The 15,318-nt window shown below is 35.1% G+C and overlaps 1 protein-coding gene across 1 annotated transcript in view; it reads left to right on the top strand.

The window, feature by feature from the left end:
• Positions 1 to 15,318, top strand: part of CNKSR2 (connector enhancer of kinase suppressor of Ras 2) — a 312,142-nt gene that overhangs the window by 210,453 nt on the left and 86,371 nt on the right. The window contains 2 exon segments of the mRNA XM_033201320.1: positions 9,294 to 9,383; positions 11,067 to 11,281. Coding sequence (XP_033057211.1) covers positions 9,294 to 9,383; positions 11,067 to 11,281 — 305 coding nt within the window.

Genomic DNA, 15,318 nt, shown 5'->3' with positions numbered 1-15,318 from the left:
TTTCAGATCACGATATGACTTAAGTAATCCGGCAATTTCCTAAGTATATTCTTCAGATCACCAGTTCTGAAAGATAGCCTATAGAAGAAAGAGGTTATATAGTTAAATAAGATTGGGAAGTTTTACATATTTTAGGCCCCTCTTGGAGATTAATACATTCACATTCACATACTACATCTTTGAAAGTTTTGTTGAATTTGGGTTAATTTACTGTTTCCCAAATGTGTTTGTATATTAAATCCCTTTTTTGGTCACATAATACTTAACCTGCTTCCCAATGGAAATAATGTTTTATGGAATGTATTTTGAAAAATATTGTAAAAGACTTTTGCAGCTCTTCTGAAAGACCCAACTACCAATGATACGATTTCTTTGTGTCTTAGGTTCCAAACAGCTGACTTTCAGATAAGCATATAGAACAACCTCTGTTCTCAATATTTAAGCCTGCCCAGCAGTTGGATTATTGAATGTCATCTTCATTCTTCATTCTTATCTTGTAGAAAAGCCATATGTAAACTACTCTCTAGAGTAAATCTTGTTTATGATGAAAGTTCAAACGAAAGTAAGAAAAACTGTCTAGAAAGATCATTACATGGTGTTCTATACTTCAAGCCACTTGTGGAATTACTGCTATCACTGCAAAATAATTTGCCAGAAATCATGGAAGAAGTAGACCCTTGGAGATAGAAAATGTCAGGTGTAATATTCAGTGTTCAAAAAGAGATAAGTAAAAATTAAACACTGAATAATCACTGGAGACATTAGAGCAAATAATTAAAACAGTATACAACCATTTTAAAATGTACATATGAAAACTTAGCATTGTTTTATAAGCAACACATCATGTCATACCAATTTATTTGCCATCATTGTTAAGGTATTGTACCACAAACAAAAAGTTGCATCCACAGTTTATGCTCTAATCCTCCATTAGTTGTTCACATAGCCTTAGTATTTTGCAAGAGTTGCAAACTGGCTGTGAGGACACTTAAACAAACAAAAAACAGTAATCATACGTGCCATTAAATTTTGAAGAAAAATTAATTGGATTTTTGTCTAATGGTCTTGAATGATACATCACTGAGGCAATTTGATGTAGCGAAAAGAGGTCTGGGATAGGAACTTGAAAGTCTGTATTCATGGACTGACTCCAACTATTTATTACCCTGAAACTTCTTTTTCACTGACTATCTGTGAAATCAGATTATCTGTGAAATCAGGGAGAGGATGAGGGTGAAGAGTATTAACCTGTGTACTATACGTTTACACTCCATTGTTTTCGAATTGTCTTATTTTTGTTCTGTGAACGTGTCCATTATGGCCCTAAATTATCATAAAAGTGATGCTTCCATTACCAAAAAAAAAAAAAAAACAACTTTGGTCTGTCTTAAGTTTTCATCTCTACCTTTCTTGCTGGCTTCACTAACAAGTTATGGTCTCAGGAAAATAGGTGAAAGGAATTGTAAAGTTTACAAGATGTCATTTATTTTCAAATAATATTCAACTAGTTACCTTGTTATCTTTTTTTACTTTTCACGAGAGTGACTGTCTTCCATATGCTCATAGCATTTGCAAGACACACTACTAAAATTTTTTAAAACTAGACTGCTTTAATTTGCAGTTCTTTAACTTGAGAACTGCATGCTTTTAACCAATAATATTTACATGCCTCTGTCATCTTTGTTGTTCACATTTATATCAATGCTGAGCACAGCAAAGAGACAAGTATTTTAGCCTAGCTCATTTTATACCAACCAGAGCCTTCAGAGGACCCAGAACTCTTTTGCCACTTAAACAGTATTTAAATCATCTAAATCCTTTCTCATTCCTCCCACAACCCTCTAATGTAAAGAAATTGTCTCTATGCACAGAGACAACATTTCAACTATTTCAACTGTTTCAACACATTTCCGAACTCCAACGTGTATGTATAGCTTGTTCCCTCTTCTGGTGGAATACTTACAAAAGGTAATTTGGTTCAAAATATAATTACCCTGGAATTAAGTGTTAAAAGTGCCACATAATTTTTGACACAGTTCAGTATGTTCTCCTTTAGCAATTCTTTCATGTTATTCCCCGTTTAAGGTATATATCACTTTTAGAAAGCAGTAGGAAAATACACAACCACAATGGAGCTTATTCTTGGAAATGATTTTTTTAACTTTTATTTTAAGTTTAGAGGTACAAGCGTGGGATTGTTACATGGGTAAACCTGTGTCATGGGGTTAGTTGTACAGATTATTTTATTACTCAGGTGTTTAGACTAGTACCCGTTAGTTGTTTTTCTTGATCCTCTCCCTCTTCCCACCTTCCACCCTCCAAAAGACCCCAATGCATGTGGTTCCCCTCTGTGTATTCATGTGTTCTCATCATTTAGCTCCCACTTGTAAGTGAGAACATGCAGCATTTGGTTTTCTGTTCCTGTGCTAGTTTGCTAAGGATAATGGCCTCCAGCTCCATCCATGTCCCTGCAAAGAACATAATCTTGTTCTTTTTTATGACTACATAGTGTTCCATGGTTTGTATGTGCCACATTTTCTTTAGTCTATCATTGATGAGCATTTATGTTGATTCCATGTCTTTGTTATTGTGAATAGTGCTGCAATGAACATACACATACATATGTCTTTATAATAGAGTGACTTCTATTCCTGTCGGTATATACCCAGTAATAGGATTGCTGGGTCCAATAGTATTTCTGTCTTTAGGTCTTTGAGGAATTACCACACTGTCTTCCACAATGGCTAAACCAATTATACTCCACCAATAGTGTATAAGAGTTCCTTTTTTTCCACAACCTCGCCAACATCTGTTTTCTTTTTTTTTTTCCTTTTTAGTAATAGCCATTCTGACAGGTGTGAGATGATGCCTCACTGTGGTTTTGATTTGCATTTCCCTAATGATTAGCGATGTTGAGCTTTTTTCCATATGATTGTTGGCAGCATGTATGTCTTCTTTTGAAAAGTGTCTGTTCATGTCCTTTGCCCACTTTTTTTATGGGGTTATTTTGGAAATGAGATTTTAACTGTTTTTGTTCTGCATCAGTGAAACCGAAAAGATTTTAAGTTAATCAGTACAGGGTTTATATTTGATTTGTATTATTTATAAGTCATTAAAGGTAATCCTTAAATAATCCTCACATTGAAATGTTTACAAACCAATTTCTTCAACCTCTTTTATCCAGAAATAAAATTTTTAAAACATGGCTATAAAGATCAGATTGTTCATTCTTACTTATTTTACTGGATCCAGATATGTTACCATTATCCTTTAAAAATTACTGACTTTCCATTTAATTCAGTTTTACCGCCTCTTTAATGTGTGATTCTCTACCTTAAATAACCCCAGGATGTTTTCCTAGAAATTCAGTCAGCCATCTGAAAGTAATTTTTCTGTCTGGTATGTGGGGTTTTTGATGGGTATATGTGACAAGCATATAGCTTAACTTTACTTACTATACTCATTTTCATCAACTATTGGCTAAAATATTCAGAACAGATGTGTATATATGCGTATACTTTTTCTGAGACTCTAGAGAAAGCTTTGTTGTGAGCCTTAAAGGGCACGTCAGACTTATGGAGAAATTTCTTTGAAATTTTTTTTAAACCTTTGACAACTGTAAGAGAAGATTGCTTCTCAGGTGCTGTTTATTACTCCGAAACATAATGACTTTAGCATGTTTTTAGAGAGTTTTTAAAAGCGATACAAATGAAAAAGACAGCAATTCAGTGGTGTTTCAACAGACAGCTTAACATGGGAATGTTTGTAGATAAGAAATCAAGAGACAGAACTAGTTCTGACTTGATTGCCAAACAGTTCTGTAAAGCTCAATTGTCAGAAAAATGAAGAGAATTGGTGAGGGTAACATACTTGCCTTAGAAGGAAGGAAGAGGGAGGAAAATAAGGAAATGGAAAATTAGAAGGAAGGAAAGGGAAAGAAACTATGAAAATAGAAACTAATGATATAGCTTGGATCCTTTTTGGTCTAGTGTCTGAGGAAAGTCCCCTATTTACTTTCTTAACATGCAATCAGTTAAATATTGAGTAGTTACTGTGTTTAAGGTACTGTGCTAAGTGTGGGAGATACCACAGTAGACGGTAGAAAAGTCTGTCTTCCCCCATGAAATTTACAGTCTAGAAGGATGACAGAATTCAAGTAACTAAATTAAGAAATACTTATGTGACTGTAATTGTCATGCTACAGAGAAGAACTTTGAGAGGAAATGAGACAAACACAGAGAATCCTGACCTAGAATGAGAGGCCAAGGATTGTATCCCTAAGGAAATGACATTTTTGCTTAGCTCTGAAGGATGCATGTGAATTTATGATAAGAAGAGAGGAAAGCCAAAAGACAGAGTCCTAGGGTGCCGGGTAAGGAAAGTGTTTCAAGGAAGGAGTAATAATCGGTGCTAATGCTACAGATACATCAGAAAAGTCAAGGAATCTGAGAATTGTCTATTGGATTAGCAATATGGAGGCCCTAAAAACCTTGACAATAGCAGTTTTGATGGAATAGTCGGGGCAGGAGCTTAATCGGAGAAGATTCAAGAGAGAAGAGGAGGAGAAGAATTGGGGGCTACAAATACAAAGAAGCTTTCTACAAGGTTTTCTGTAAAGGGGAACAAAAAATAAGGTGGTAGCTGGGTAGAGGTTTGTGGGGTGAGGAGAGTTACTTTTTAAAAAATGATTGGAGAAATTACAGCATGTTTATATGCTAATAGGAATGACTGAGTAGAAAGAGAAAAGTTGATGATGCAGGAGAAAGAAGGGAGGATTGCTCAAGGCATGCCCTTGAGTAGGTCAGAGGGAATAGGATCCAATGAGCAACCCAGTAATTTGAGATCTCCCTAATGTCACAATACAGCATAATAAGTATTGTATATATGCTAAAGGTACCAGGAAAAAGCTTAGGGAGCCCAACAGAGTGAGCAGTTAACTCTGCCAAAGGGGATTGTAGCATTTGTGATATCACCTAAAATTCTTTGTTATCTGGGGTAAAAATTAGTTTATTTTCAAGCAATGTTGTACACTAACATTCAAGCATAGCAATTTTGTATTAAAATACAGTAATTAGGATATATCATTATATAGCACTTCATCATTGTCTATATTCTTAAAATTGTGTTTTGTGTTCCATTTGCTTACTTGCAGCTGAATATAGCCCATAATTCTTAAAAAGCTGCTTGCTATTAATATAATAATATTCAGACAAAATCCAAAAAATATTTATCTTTTTTTCTGTGTGCCTCTATAAAAATATTTATCTTTTACCTTTACCACATTTATTAGAATACAGTAAGAAATACAGCACAAAATTCCTGCCTCTATGGAGGTACCAATTAAAAAACTCTAGATGTGCAACAGATATTAAAAACCAAATAAAATAATGGTTATATTATGAGGCACTAGCACAGTGGTATCACAAGGCTTTGAGAGGGTGCTAAATGAACTCTGCAATTAATACATGCTTTATACTTAAAGGAATAAAACATTAAGAAGTGGTCAGCAAGAATTGTTAAATGGGCTCTAATCCTCATTTTCTTGATTATATTCTTTGCTGTTATTATTCTTATGAATTAGTCATCTTAACTTTACAACTTCAAAAACCAATATAAGTATTACTATGTAAAGACATGTCTTAAACTTTTCCAGATTGCTTTTCAGAGATTTATGTTTTATTTATGTACATTTACATAGGAATGGGTCAGATGTATTTAATTTTATTAAACCAATCTATTTGTATTAAAGCCTTAAAAAGTCATATGAGTATAAAAATATTTTGCATGTATTAATAATAGTGTATATTTGATTTAAGTCTATAATGCTTATAGTACTCTTACCTTTGGTGTTTTGTTTCACTTGTTTTTTACCAACAGCACTAAAACATTGAATCATAAAGTTATCTTTCCATTTGAACTTTGCTGTCCTGTGAAATTAAAATGCTGCTGTATATACATGCAGCAACAAACATGTTTTCAAGCTGTAATCAATGATCTGTATATTTGGAATTAGAAATAATTTAAGCCATGGTCTATTTTTCAATCTGCCATGGACTGCTATTTATACAAGAATGTACCTTATGTTACTGGTTTAACTGCTTTATTAAGTCTACTTCAATATTTTATGACAATTAAAAATCAGTACTTATAAGCAACATTATTTGTTCTACCTAAATCAAGAATATACTTTATTTTTAAAAATACTTATTTTTATTTGCATTGCTGAATCTATAGTTTTATAACTAATAAAAGCAAAACCTTGATGTTCTCCAAAAGTAAATGTCAGTAAACCTTTTTCTCTCAATTTTTTCTAATTTAGTATGTTTTCCTTCAATTGTGCATTAGTAATATACAGTATAATTCTGTTTAAAAAAAAAAAAGTCATCCCTGGAAAAGTCAGTGTTAAAAATCTTCTGCATAATTGTTTCTATGGCTAATTATATAACCAGACATATCAAGGGCTTAATTACATGCTTCAATGACTTAGCTCCATTAGAATTTCAGAGATGACACAAAATACAATGAATACGATTATGTATTTCATATTCTGTGTGTGAAGTATGTTTCTTTTTGTTGTTTTTGTGTATATATGTTTGATTCCAAACAACCAATTTTCAAAAATATCTAACTAGCTTTTTAATATATATAACATATAGAGCAAGTAAAACAATTAACTGCTTATTTATTGGATTTTCACTTTTCAAAAGATTTTTTGGTGACATGTAAAAACAGTGCTAGAGCTGTTAATTGCTTCAGTTTCAGTGCCTATGCTGAAGTAGAGTTGTTTTTAAAACCAGATCCTAAAGAAATAAATTGTAGATATTTTGAAAATACAGCCTTCATAACATTGAAAATCTGGCGGACTGATTATGCAAAGTGGTGAGAATAGACATGACAAAAGGAGACCTTCCCTCAAACCCTTACCCTACTTTCGATGGGCAGAATATTGACCTGGATCTGTAGATAGCTGTTGTGACACCTCGGTTCTTCTTAGCTTAAAAGAATTTAAATGAGAGACCCACAGCAAAGGAGATGTAGTATAGAGCAATTTATTGCAAAGGACAAAGAATGTTATGAAAGTTAGGTGTAGAATAGACAGTACACCCTGAGAGAGGATTCAGGGCAAGCTGCTCCTAAGGATGAGACCACCAATACTGGCACTAGGGAGACTCCTTTTATGAGAGTCTTACATAATTATTCATAAAGGAATGGGAAGAAGTGTTGCTAGTAAGCATATTCTTGGTGGTCCTCTGGGTGCACATGCACAGTAGCTGTACATGCTTGTTCATACATTGCATGTCTCATTAGCATCTTAACTCTCTGTCCAGGGGTGTGTTGTTTACTATTATAATGAGCAAAGGGTCAGTCTGAGGACAGGTGTAATCAAAATGCATGTGCTCCCTGCAGGGGAAATGCCCTACTGTAGATAGCTGTGTTTGAATGAGCTGGACTACAGTGTGAATGCTGGGGCTTATTGTGTTAACTGTATGGTCGTCGTGTGAGGACATGTTTACTTCCTTGACTACCTATCCTGCCTCAGATCATCTCACTCAAATTCCCTCTGTGTAAAAGAGCAGAGATATACTGATGGAGAATTTGGAATATTAGGTGATCATTTACAAAGTTGTTTGCATACCTTAAAAGGAAACCATTAAATAAATACTACATTTTGGCTCATTAATAATTTTATCATGTCTCGTTAATCTTTTAAAAGAGCTTAGCAAAACAGACTAAACTGTATCAGTGTTAACAATAAGAAGCCATAAGATTGATACATTTTCCTTAAAAACAGAATTAGAATTCTCCTAACAGAATTTTTTAAAACATACTGAATGATTATAATAATCATAAAATTAGCTGGACAAGGAGGAAGTTTCAGGGACAGAAGGCGACTGATAGATACTGAAAAGTGGTATGATAGGTATTAATACATTAAAGAGGAAGAATTGTTGGACTTGGAGTACTGTAGGTAGTGTGCTAGAAATACAAAAGGTGGTAGTTGGTAAGTTGGATATTTAAAGGGATTGCAGCCTTTGCTGATGAGACTAAGCATATGACCATAGGAATGAGTGTGAGAGAGAACCTCAGGAAACTGAAAGACCAGACTCTCAGAGGGTGGATATTGAAGTCACCAAGAATTATGACAGAAGTAAGTGTGAGTGCCTGGGTTTGAATCCTGACACTATGTACTTAACAGGTGTATGTCCTTGGGCAAGTTATATAACCTTAGTTTCCTCATCAGTTAAAATGAGGATAATGATAGTATATTTCTCTGAATTATCAAGAGTAAACAATTTAATCCTTATAAAACTGTTACTATGTGGTATATGGCAAATGACATATAAATGTTTGTACTATTATCATAATCATAATAACCATTATTATTTGTACGATCCAGTCCTGTGTGAGTCTCTGCTTTTCATTCACTAGAAATTCAGTAAGCAACTATTTCATGCCAGGCATTGTGCTAGGTATCCTGTTAAAACTTTTGAATTATTTTCTTTGGCTGTTTTAGGCTTCAGGAATTTCAAGTGGAACAGAAATAATATACTGCAGCCTCACCAAAATAAAAGTTATTATTGAAATCTTTGCCATGAGTTATCCTTGCTGAAGTGAAATGCTGTTTAGTAAGGATACAGACCCAGGGGGAAATGGGACAAACCAAAGCTGTGATTACTTGGATCTATATACTGGATAGGCTTACTGTAGCAAAAGAGATGCTTAGCAGCAGACTCAGCTATAGGACATGACAGAGAATCTAATCATATTTTTGAGACATGGTGGTGTCCAAAATGTATGGTGATAGGAGATAGGAAGCAGCAAAGATAAAAAGTTATTCTTGTGGTGTTCCAACATGAAACAGTGGGTTAATGACTGGTAGTCAGGTTAAACACAGAAAGCTACCATCTTGGAGGTTGGCTATCAAGATATAGACACTTGGGCACTAGGAAGTAAGATAGAGATCCAGTTACTGAGTAAAATCACTTATATGATTATCTTCTTTGTAAAAAAAAAAAAAAAAAACTATACCCTTAAAGTCTAGGGTTCCTAAGAGAGCTAACCTAGGCTATAATTATTATTTATAAAAAGTACCTTAAGTTTGCTTTATCACCTGGCCAATAGGCAGTTTCACCTTCTGGCTCAAAACACATTTTCTCCATCTACACAAATGCCAACCATAATGTTGCATAAGAGTGAGTGTGTTTGGTAGACCTTAGCTAAAAATCAGTGTAAGTTTGAGCAGACATGGGGAAGAAAAACAATGTGATGTGAACTTTGTTCTCTGTGTTTAGGCAAGCTACGACCTATATCTATGCCAGTGGAATATAATTGGGTGGGGGACTATGAAGATCCAAATAAGATGAAGAGAGATAGTAGAAGAGGTAAGTGTTCTAGAATTTCAGTGTAGGCTGGGTTGTTTGAACAATAAGCAAATTTAAATGTTCTATAAATAGATTGTTATGGCTTCTGTGGAAAACTTATTCTATCATTGACTTTATTATGCAACAAAACCAAGTAAGACCAACATTTGACTATCTTGACCCATTATTAAACAGATATTGTCTCTGAATGCCTTCTAAGGGATTCCAGGTACATAAGTACAGTGTTAAAAGTAAATATCTGATTGTTACTTGGAAGTTAATATTTGAAACACAAGGTCGGAAGTGTGAAACTGCATAAAATAAGTTCAGTGAATAGGAAGAGTTTATCATCAGTCCTCATCGGTCTGCAATGCAACCTCACCAATTTTGTATGGAATCAACCTAAAAATGAGCATTGAAGCACATGGGTTAAAAGCTAATGGAAACCGGGCCAGTGACTTCTAACAAAAACCATGTAGAAATAGAAAAAAAAAAAAAAAAAAAACTTTGCTTTTTTTTTCCTGTTCTGTTAGCTGTTCAGAGTTATCTTCTTACATGGGGGTGGGCTACTCTTGAAGGATCTACCAAAAGTAAGTTTTTATGTTCACTTATCCTGCTATAGAGATAAGCAATAGAAAGCAACTGAAAGTTTCCCTACTAAATAGGATTTGATCAAATGTGGGTATGGTGAGCCCAATGGTCATGCTGCTACTTCCACTTTCTGAAGTACAGAGCCATAAGGTCATAGGTGGAAAATAAAACAAATCAAAACAAAAAACTATTCATAGAATGTAAGTTCACTAAGCTTCCTTCATGATATGTTTGACCCGTTTTCTTGTTACTTCTAGCCAGTTTACAGAATTTATTTTATTACTGCACAGATCCGCAGACCATATGGAAAAGCAAGCATGAATATCTGGTTCATTAGTCTTCTTAATACTTGTTTTGTGGAGTGAGCATTTCTGAAAATGTTGATAAATATAGAAACATTGACAGATTCCTTTATATCTGTGTATTCACTCCATTTTCCAATCTTCAATTTCTAATCTCATTTGTTCTATAGAATAAATCAAGAAAAATACAAAAGAGAAATGCTTATCACATGCTATCTCAGAGTCACTGTTTTGGGACTTCATATTTCAGTGACTTTTGTTGGTGGGGAGGGGGACCATGTGAAGTACTAAGTGCTGACTACCAATTTAAGCATAGAATTCCTGAATGAAATTTCCTGACTATTGGATCTTAATGTGGGCCTCAACTTCTCCAAGCATGCTACCTTGCATACCACAGGCCGGTGTTTGTTATCAAGCTTTGGCAAAATCCCCGTGAGGGAGCTTGTTACAAATTTTATAAGCCACACACCTAGAACTTCCGATTCAAGTTCCAGAGATGATTCTAATGTAGTTGGTCCAAAGCTAAAACTTGGAGAAATAATCTATCGACTGTCTACTTTTAATTGTCTTATCATACCAAATAATTAAGATATACCGTATTTCACTACATATTTTATAAATTAAATCAAGTTAAAGTTCTGAAATGAAATATATTAGGTTGGGGCAAAAGTAATTGCAGTTCTTGCAATTAAAAGGGATGGGAAAACCACAGTTATTTTTGCGCCAACCTAATAATAGCACAATTGAGAAAGAATGGTAAATTTGGTGTATTTGTGTACTTACATTGGTGTATTTATCTCTTTTTATATAGAAAACTCTCTACTTCGGTATATGAGCAATGAAAAGATTGCTCAAGAAGAATACATGTTTCAGAGAAACAGCAAAAAGGACACAGGGAAGAAGTCAAAAAAGAAGGGTGATAAGAGTAATAGCCCAACTCACTATTCATTGCTACCTAGTTTACAAATGGATGCACTGAGACAAGACATCATGGGCACTCCTGTGCCAGAGACCACACTATACCATGTAAGTAAAATTTCAAAGACTCTTTGATACAGTTTTTGTTGAGAGACTGGCAAGTGACTCTTTTGGGTAAAGTCTAGGTTATTTTTATCCTTTTATTAGATTTTCACAAAAGAGCCTAACTTTAAAGTTTATACCCTTCAAAAACGATGGGTAATTGATTATTTTCCTAAGTTTATGTGTTCAATGAGTCCATAGTTATAGCAAGTTGGATTTTTAATGGGATAACTTAATATGCACAAAATTGATGGAGGACAATAATAAATAGCTGATTAATCATCAGTGTGATACTTTGCAATGCACAGATAGCTGTAAAATTCAACATTAAAGATACAATTTTAATATAGTCATGATTCCATTTGAAAAATGAGCATCTGTTATTTGCTAGACATGGAGAGGAGAGCTAGAGGTAAAATGGAAAGACATGACACACCATTATATGGGGAGAAAGACATGCCGAGAGTCCCAGTATAACTTAACTGTTGTAATGGGTGGGTGCAGAAAGTAGAAGAGGAACATAGGAGAAATAGAGCCTTAGTCTTTAGGGGAAGTGAGAAAAGGCTTCAGAGTGGGGAGCATTTGAATGAAGAATAAAATATGAGTAGCAGTATTTTAGTGCGAAGGCATATGCAGGTGCACTACAAATGTGTGAGAATGTGGCATGTTCCAAGGATTTCGTGTGGCTTATAATTGCTGGTTTATTAACAATTGGAGGAAGTGGCATGAGGAAGGGGTAGTAGATGGGCCTGGAGACATAGGTAAAGGTTAGATCAGGAATTGTATGATAAAGTGCTTAGGTTCTTTCCTAAGGTAATAAAGAGCTATTGAATAATTTTGAACTGGGAACTTGCATGATCAAATCGGCCTGTTGGATCTCTCTAGTGCAGAGCATCATTTGAGAGATCAAAAGCAGGGCCATTAAGTCCAGGCCATATGGATGATGAGAAACTAGGATAATGGCCATGTGGAAGCTGAGAATCATGTCAGCAGAACATTCAATCCACAAAATTATACATTTTAAACCATTTTGGTTAAAAGGAGTTTGTTGTGTCACTGGAACTATAGCTTCTTACTAGGAGCCCTTGAAAAACATGGACTGCAAGTTTTTAAGTAATTTGAATTACTGTGCTTAATGCTTAAAATATCAAAAAACATTTAATCTGCTCCTGCTGTAGAAGGTATACCATCTAGGCATTCAAAATGTGAAAGATTTAATAACTTACAATTGAGTTGTTTCTCTGAGCAAATCTCTTAAATCATCTACTTATTCTATAGCTCTTTCATAAAACTAGAGTGTAGAAAAATGTTTTTATTTGGACTGTAGTGTCATTAGCACTCCTAGGTGCCTCATTCTTTATCCTCCCTTCTCCCCAGTTACATACTCTCAAGTCTCTTTCTAAGACACTAGTGCCTGTGTCAGAATCTGCTCCATTGAATGACTGATCTATTGAATTATTATTTTTTTCCCTAGACATTCAGAGTCAGCCTGAAATCAGCACTCTTAGTTGTTTGAAAGGGGACCACTTTTGTTATTACCACTATTCAGAAGAGCTGTATGAGCACTGAGCTTCTTCTAGAATCTGGTGTTCCAGTCATAAGTAATACCCTGAACAAAAGTTTGAAGATGAGGGACAGATGGCCTATTCGAGAGGGTAGTTGGTAGTGAGAGATGAACCTAGAGAAGGAAGAAGAGACCATCACTTTGACTCAGAGTATACAAATTATTAAAAGTTTGGATTTATCCTGAGAGTAGTGAGCCATTGAAGGCACATTTAAATACTCAGCCTGTTCCATTCTGTCATGCATATCCTGACAGATGTTACACTGTGTGGGGAAGGAAAGTAGTTAAGTCTTGTGAATTATGAGGTATTAAATTAGGAAAGACAGTAAAAAGTGAGCCAAACTGGTAGGAATATTGCGAATATTTTTGAGGAGTATAAATTGTTACCACCTCTCTGAAGGACATTATTTAGTTATGTATATCAAGAATCTGGTCTACTAACTTCACCTCTAGAAATTTGTTCTAAGAGAGAAATCAGAGTCCACTTTTGCCTCCTGTTTTTATTGTATGTCTTGAATCTGTAACATGGTATTTCCCGGATAGATGATATCTATCTCAACTAATTTTTGACAGAGGACCAGGATAGAGTAAGGAATATTGTTAACTTTGGGGGAGATCTTCCCCTGTAATGCTGATACACCAATTCCAGAGTAGAAGGCTGAGTGCTTCCTAACTCATTTATCAGGTTTAGAAGAGGAAAATATCGCTAACCCCCAAGTGCATGTTGGATATCTATAACCAATGTTCTAAAAGAGAGAACTCTTTTTTTTCTTTTTTTTTTTTTTTTTTTGTTGAGACGGAGTCTCGCTCTGTCGCCCAGGCTGGAGTGCAGTGGCCAGATCTCAGCTCACTGCAAGCTCCGCCTCCCAGGTTTACGCCATTCTCCTGCCTCAGCCTCCAGAGTAGCTGGGACTACAGGCGCCCGCCACCTCGCCGGGCTTTTTTTTTTTTTTTTTTTAGTAGAGATGGGGTTTCACTGTGTTAGCCAGGATGGTCTCGATCTCCTGACCTCGTGATCCGCCCATCTCGGCCTCCCAAAGTGCTGGGATTACAGGCTTGAGCCACCGCGCCCAGCCCTAAAAGAGAGAACTCTAATTGGTGGGGTTTTTACTAGGCTCTTGAGTTTCCTTGAGGATCTCACCTTGCACTTATTTAGTGCTTTCACAGTTAGCAAGGGAGTTTCCACATTTAATATGTCTTTTGAACTTCACAACAACGCTATGTGCAAATAACAAAACCCAGACTCAGAAATGATTTACAAAAGCTGTGTTGCAAAAAAAATGTAAGTACTATAGTCAGGACTGGAACCTAAATCACCTACTCCAGGGGTCTTTCCGCACTCTATCCTATTGCTTCGTGCATGGTACACATTCCGTATACAGAGGAATTTGTGCTTTAATGAATAAATGAGTGCATTTTGAAAAGCTTGACTTGAAAAGACATGTGTCCTCATATGTTGATGTTAATAATGTTTTCAGTACCTGGATTGATTTCTATCCAAAATTTTATTTTGCTTTATGTTACTATTTATTAAGTTAGGGGAAACATACTGAGCTGCCACTGTTATAAAACACAAACAGTTATTTAGCTTGATCTATTGCTGGGGGAACAGAATATTATAGTTAACAATGCTTGGACCTTGGAGACAAAACAACATATGCTTAAATAATAACTTTTTATATTTCGCAGGAATTTCTGTTTTATTTTTACCTGTTTATACACGTTTATTTAAAAATGAAAGGCTTTTTTCTTATGGTAAATTTTCCTGAAAACACAATGTCAGTATCAATCTGTAATCTAATCGCTTTCATGATGAACCACTAATCTTCATTTTTGCCAGTTGCTCTTTTGGATAACATGGCCATGTTTAACGGAATAGGACTTAAGTGGAAGAGGACTATGAAGATTGAGTATTGCATTTCATAGGCTTCTATCTCTGCTGTAATACTAGCTCTATGTAATCTAAAGATTTTGAGTTAAAAGTTAGAGAAGATTTAGTATAAATTTAATAGCAAGACAATATCATCATCAAATCCCCTTAAACAGCAAAGTAAAGGCATGTGTGCATGCATGCATATAGTATGCCTTATAAGCACACCTAGAGTATAATCTTCACTGTTCTGTTGTGGAAAACAGCCCAGTGAAAATACACAAAGCAAGACAAATATTGTTTGGCTTCAGGGTTCAACTCATTATCTTATCATGAAGATTTAGAAGTGTATGGGATTATAAAATATGTGTTTTATTAATTCCACACATCTGATATTCTAGTTTATATATATTTTTCTTGAACTTATTTAAAAGGAAAGTATTCACAGTGCTGTAGCTACCCTAGTCATTGACCAGCTCTTTGCCACCACTTTCCTTTTCAACATGCTATTCCTGCTACGGAGAATGCTTTTATCTCTTTTTTCTCCCAAGAATTCCTGCCTATCTAAACCTGAAATCACAAGGAGATCTTCCCTGACCTTCAGACTAC

Source organism: Trachypithecus francoisi, unplaced genomic scaffold (assembly GCF_009764315.1).
Source record: "Trachypithecus francoisi isolate TF-2019V2 unplaced genomic scaffold, Tfra_2.0 Lachesis_group6, whole genome shotgun sequence".
Lineage (NCBI taxonomy): Eukaryota > Metazoa > Chordata > Mammalia > Primates > Cercopithecidae > Trachypithecus > Trachypithecus francoisi.
This window is presented reverse-complemented; position numbering and strand designations above follow the sequence as displayed.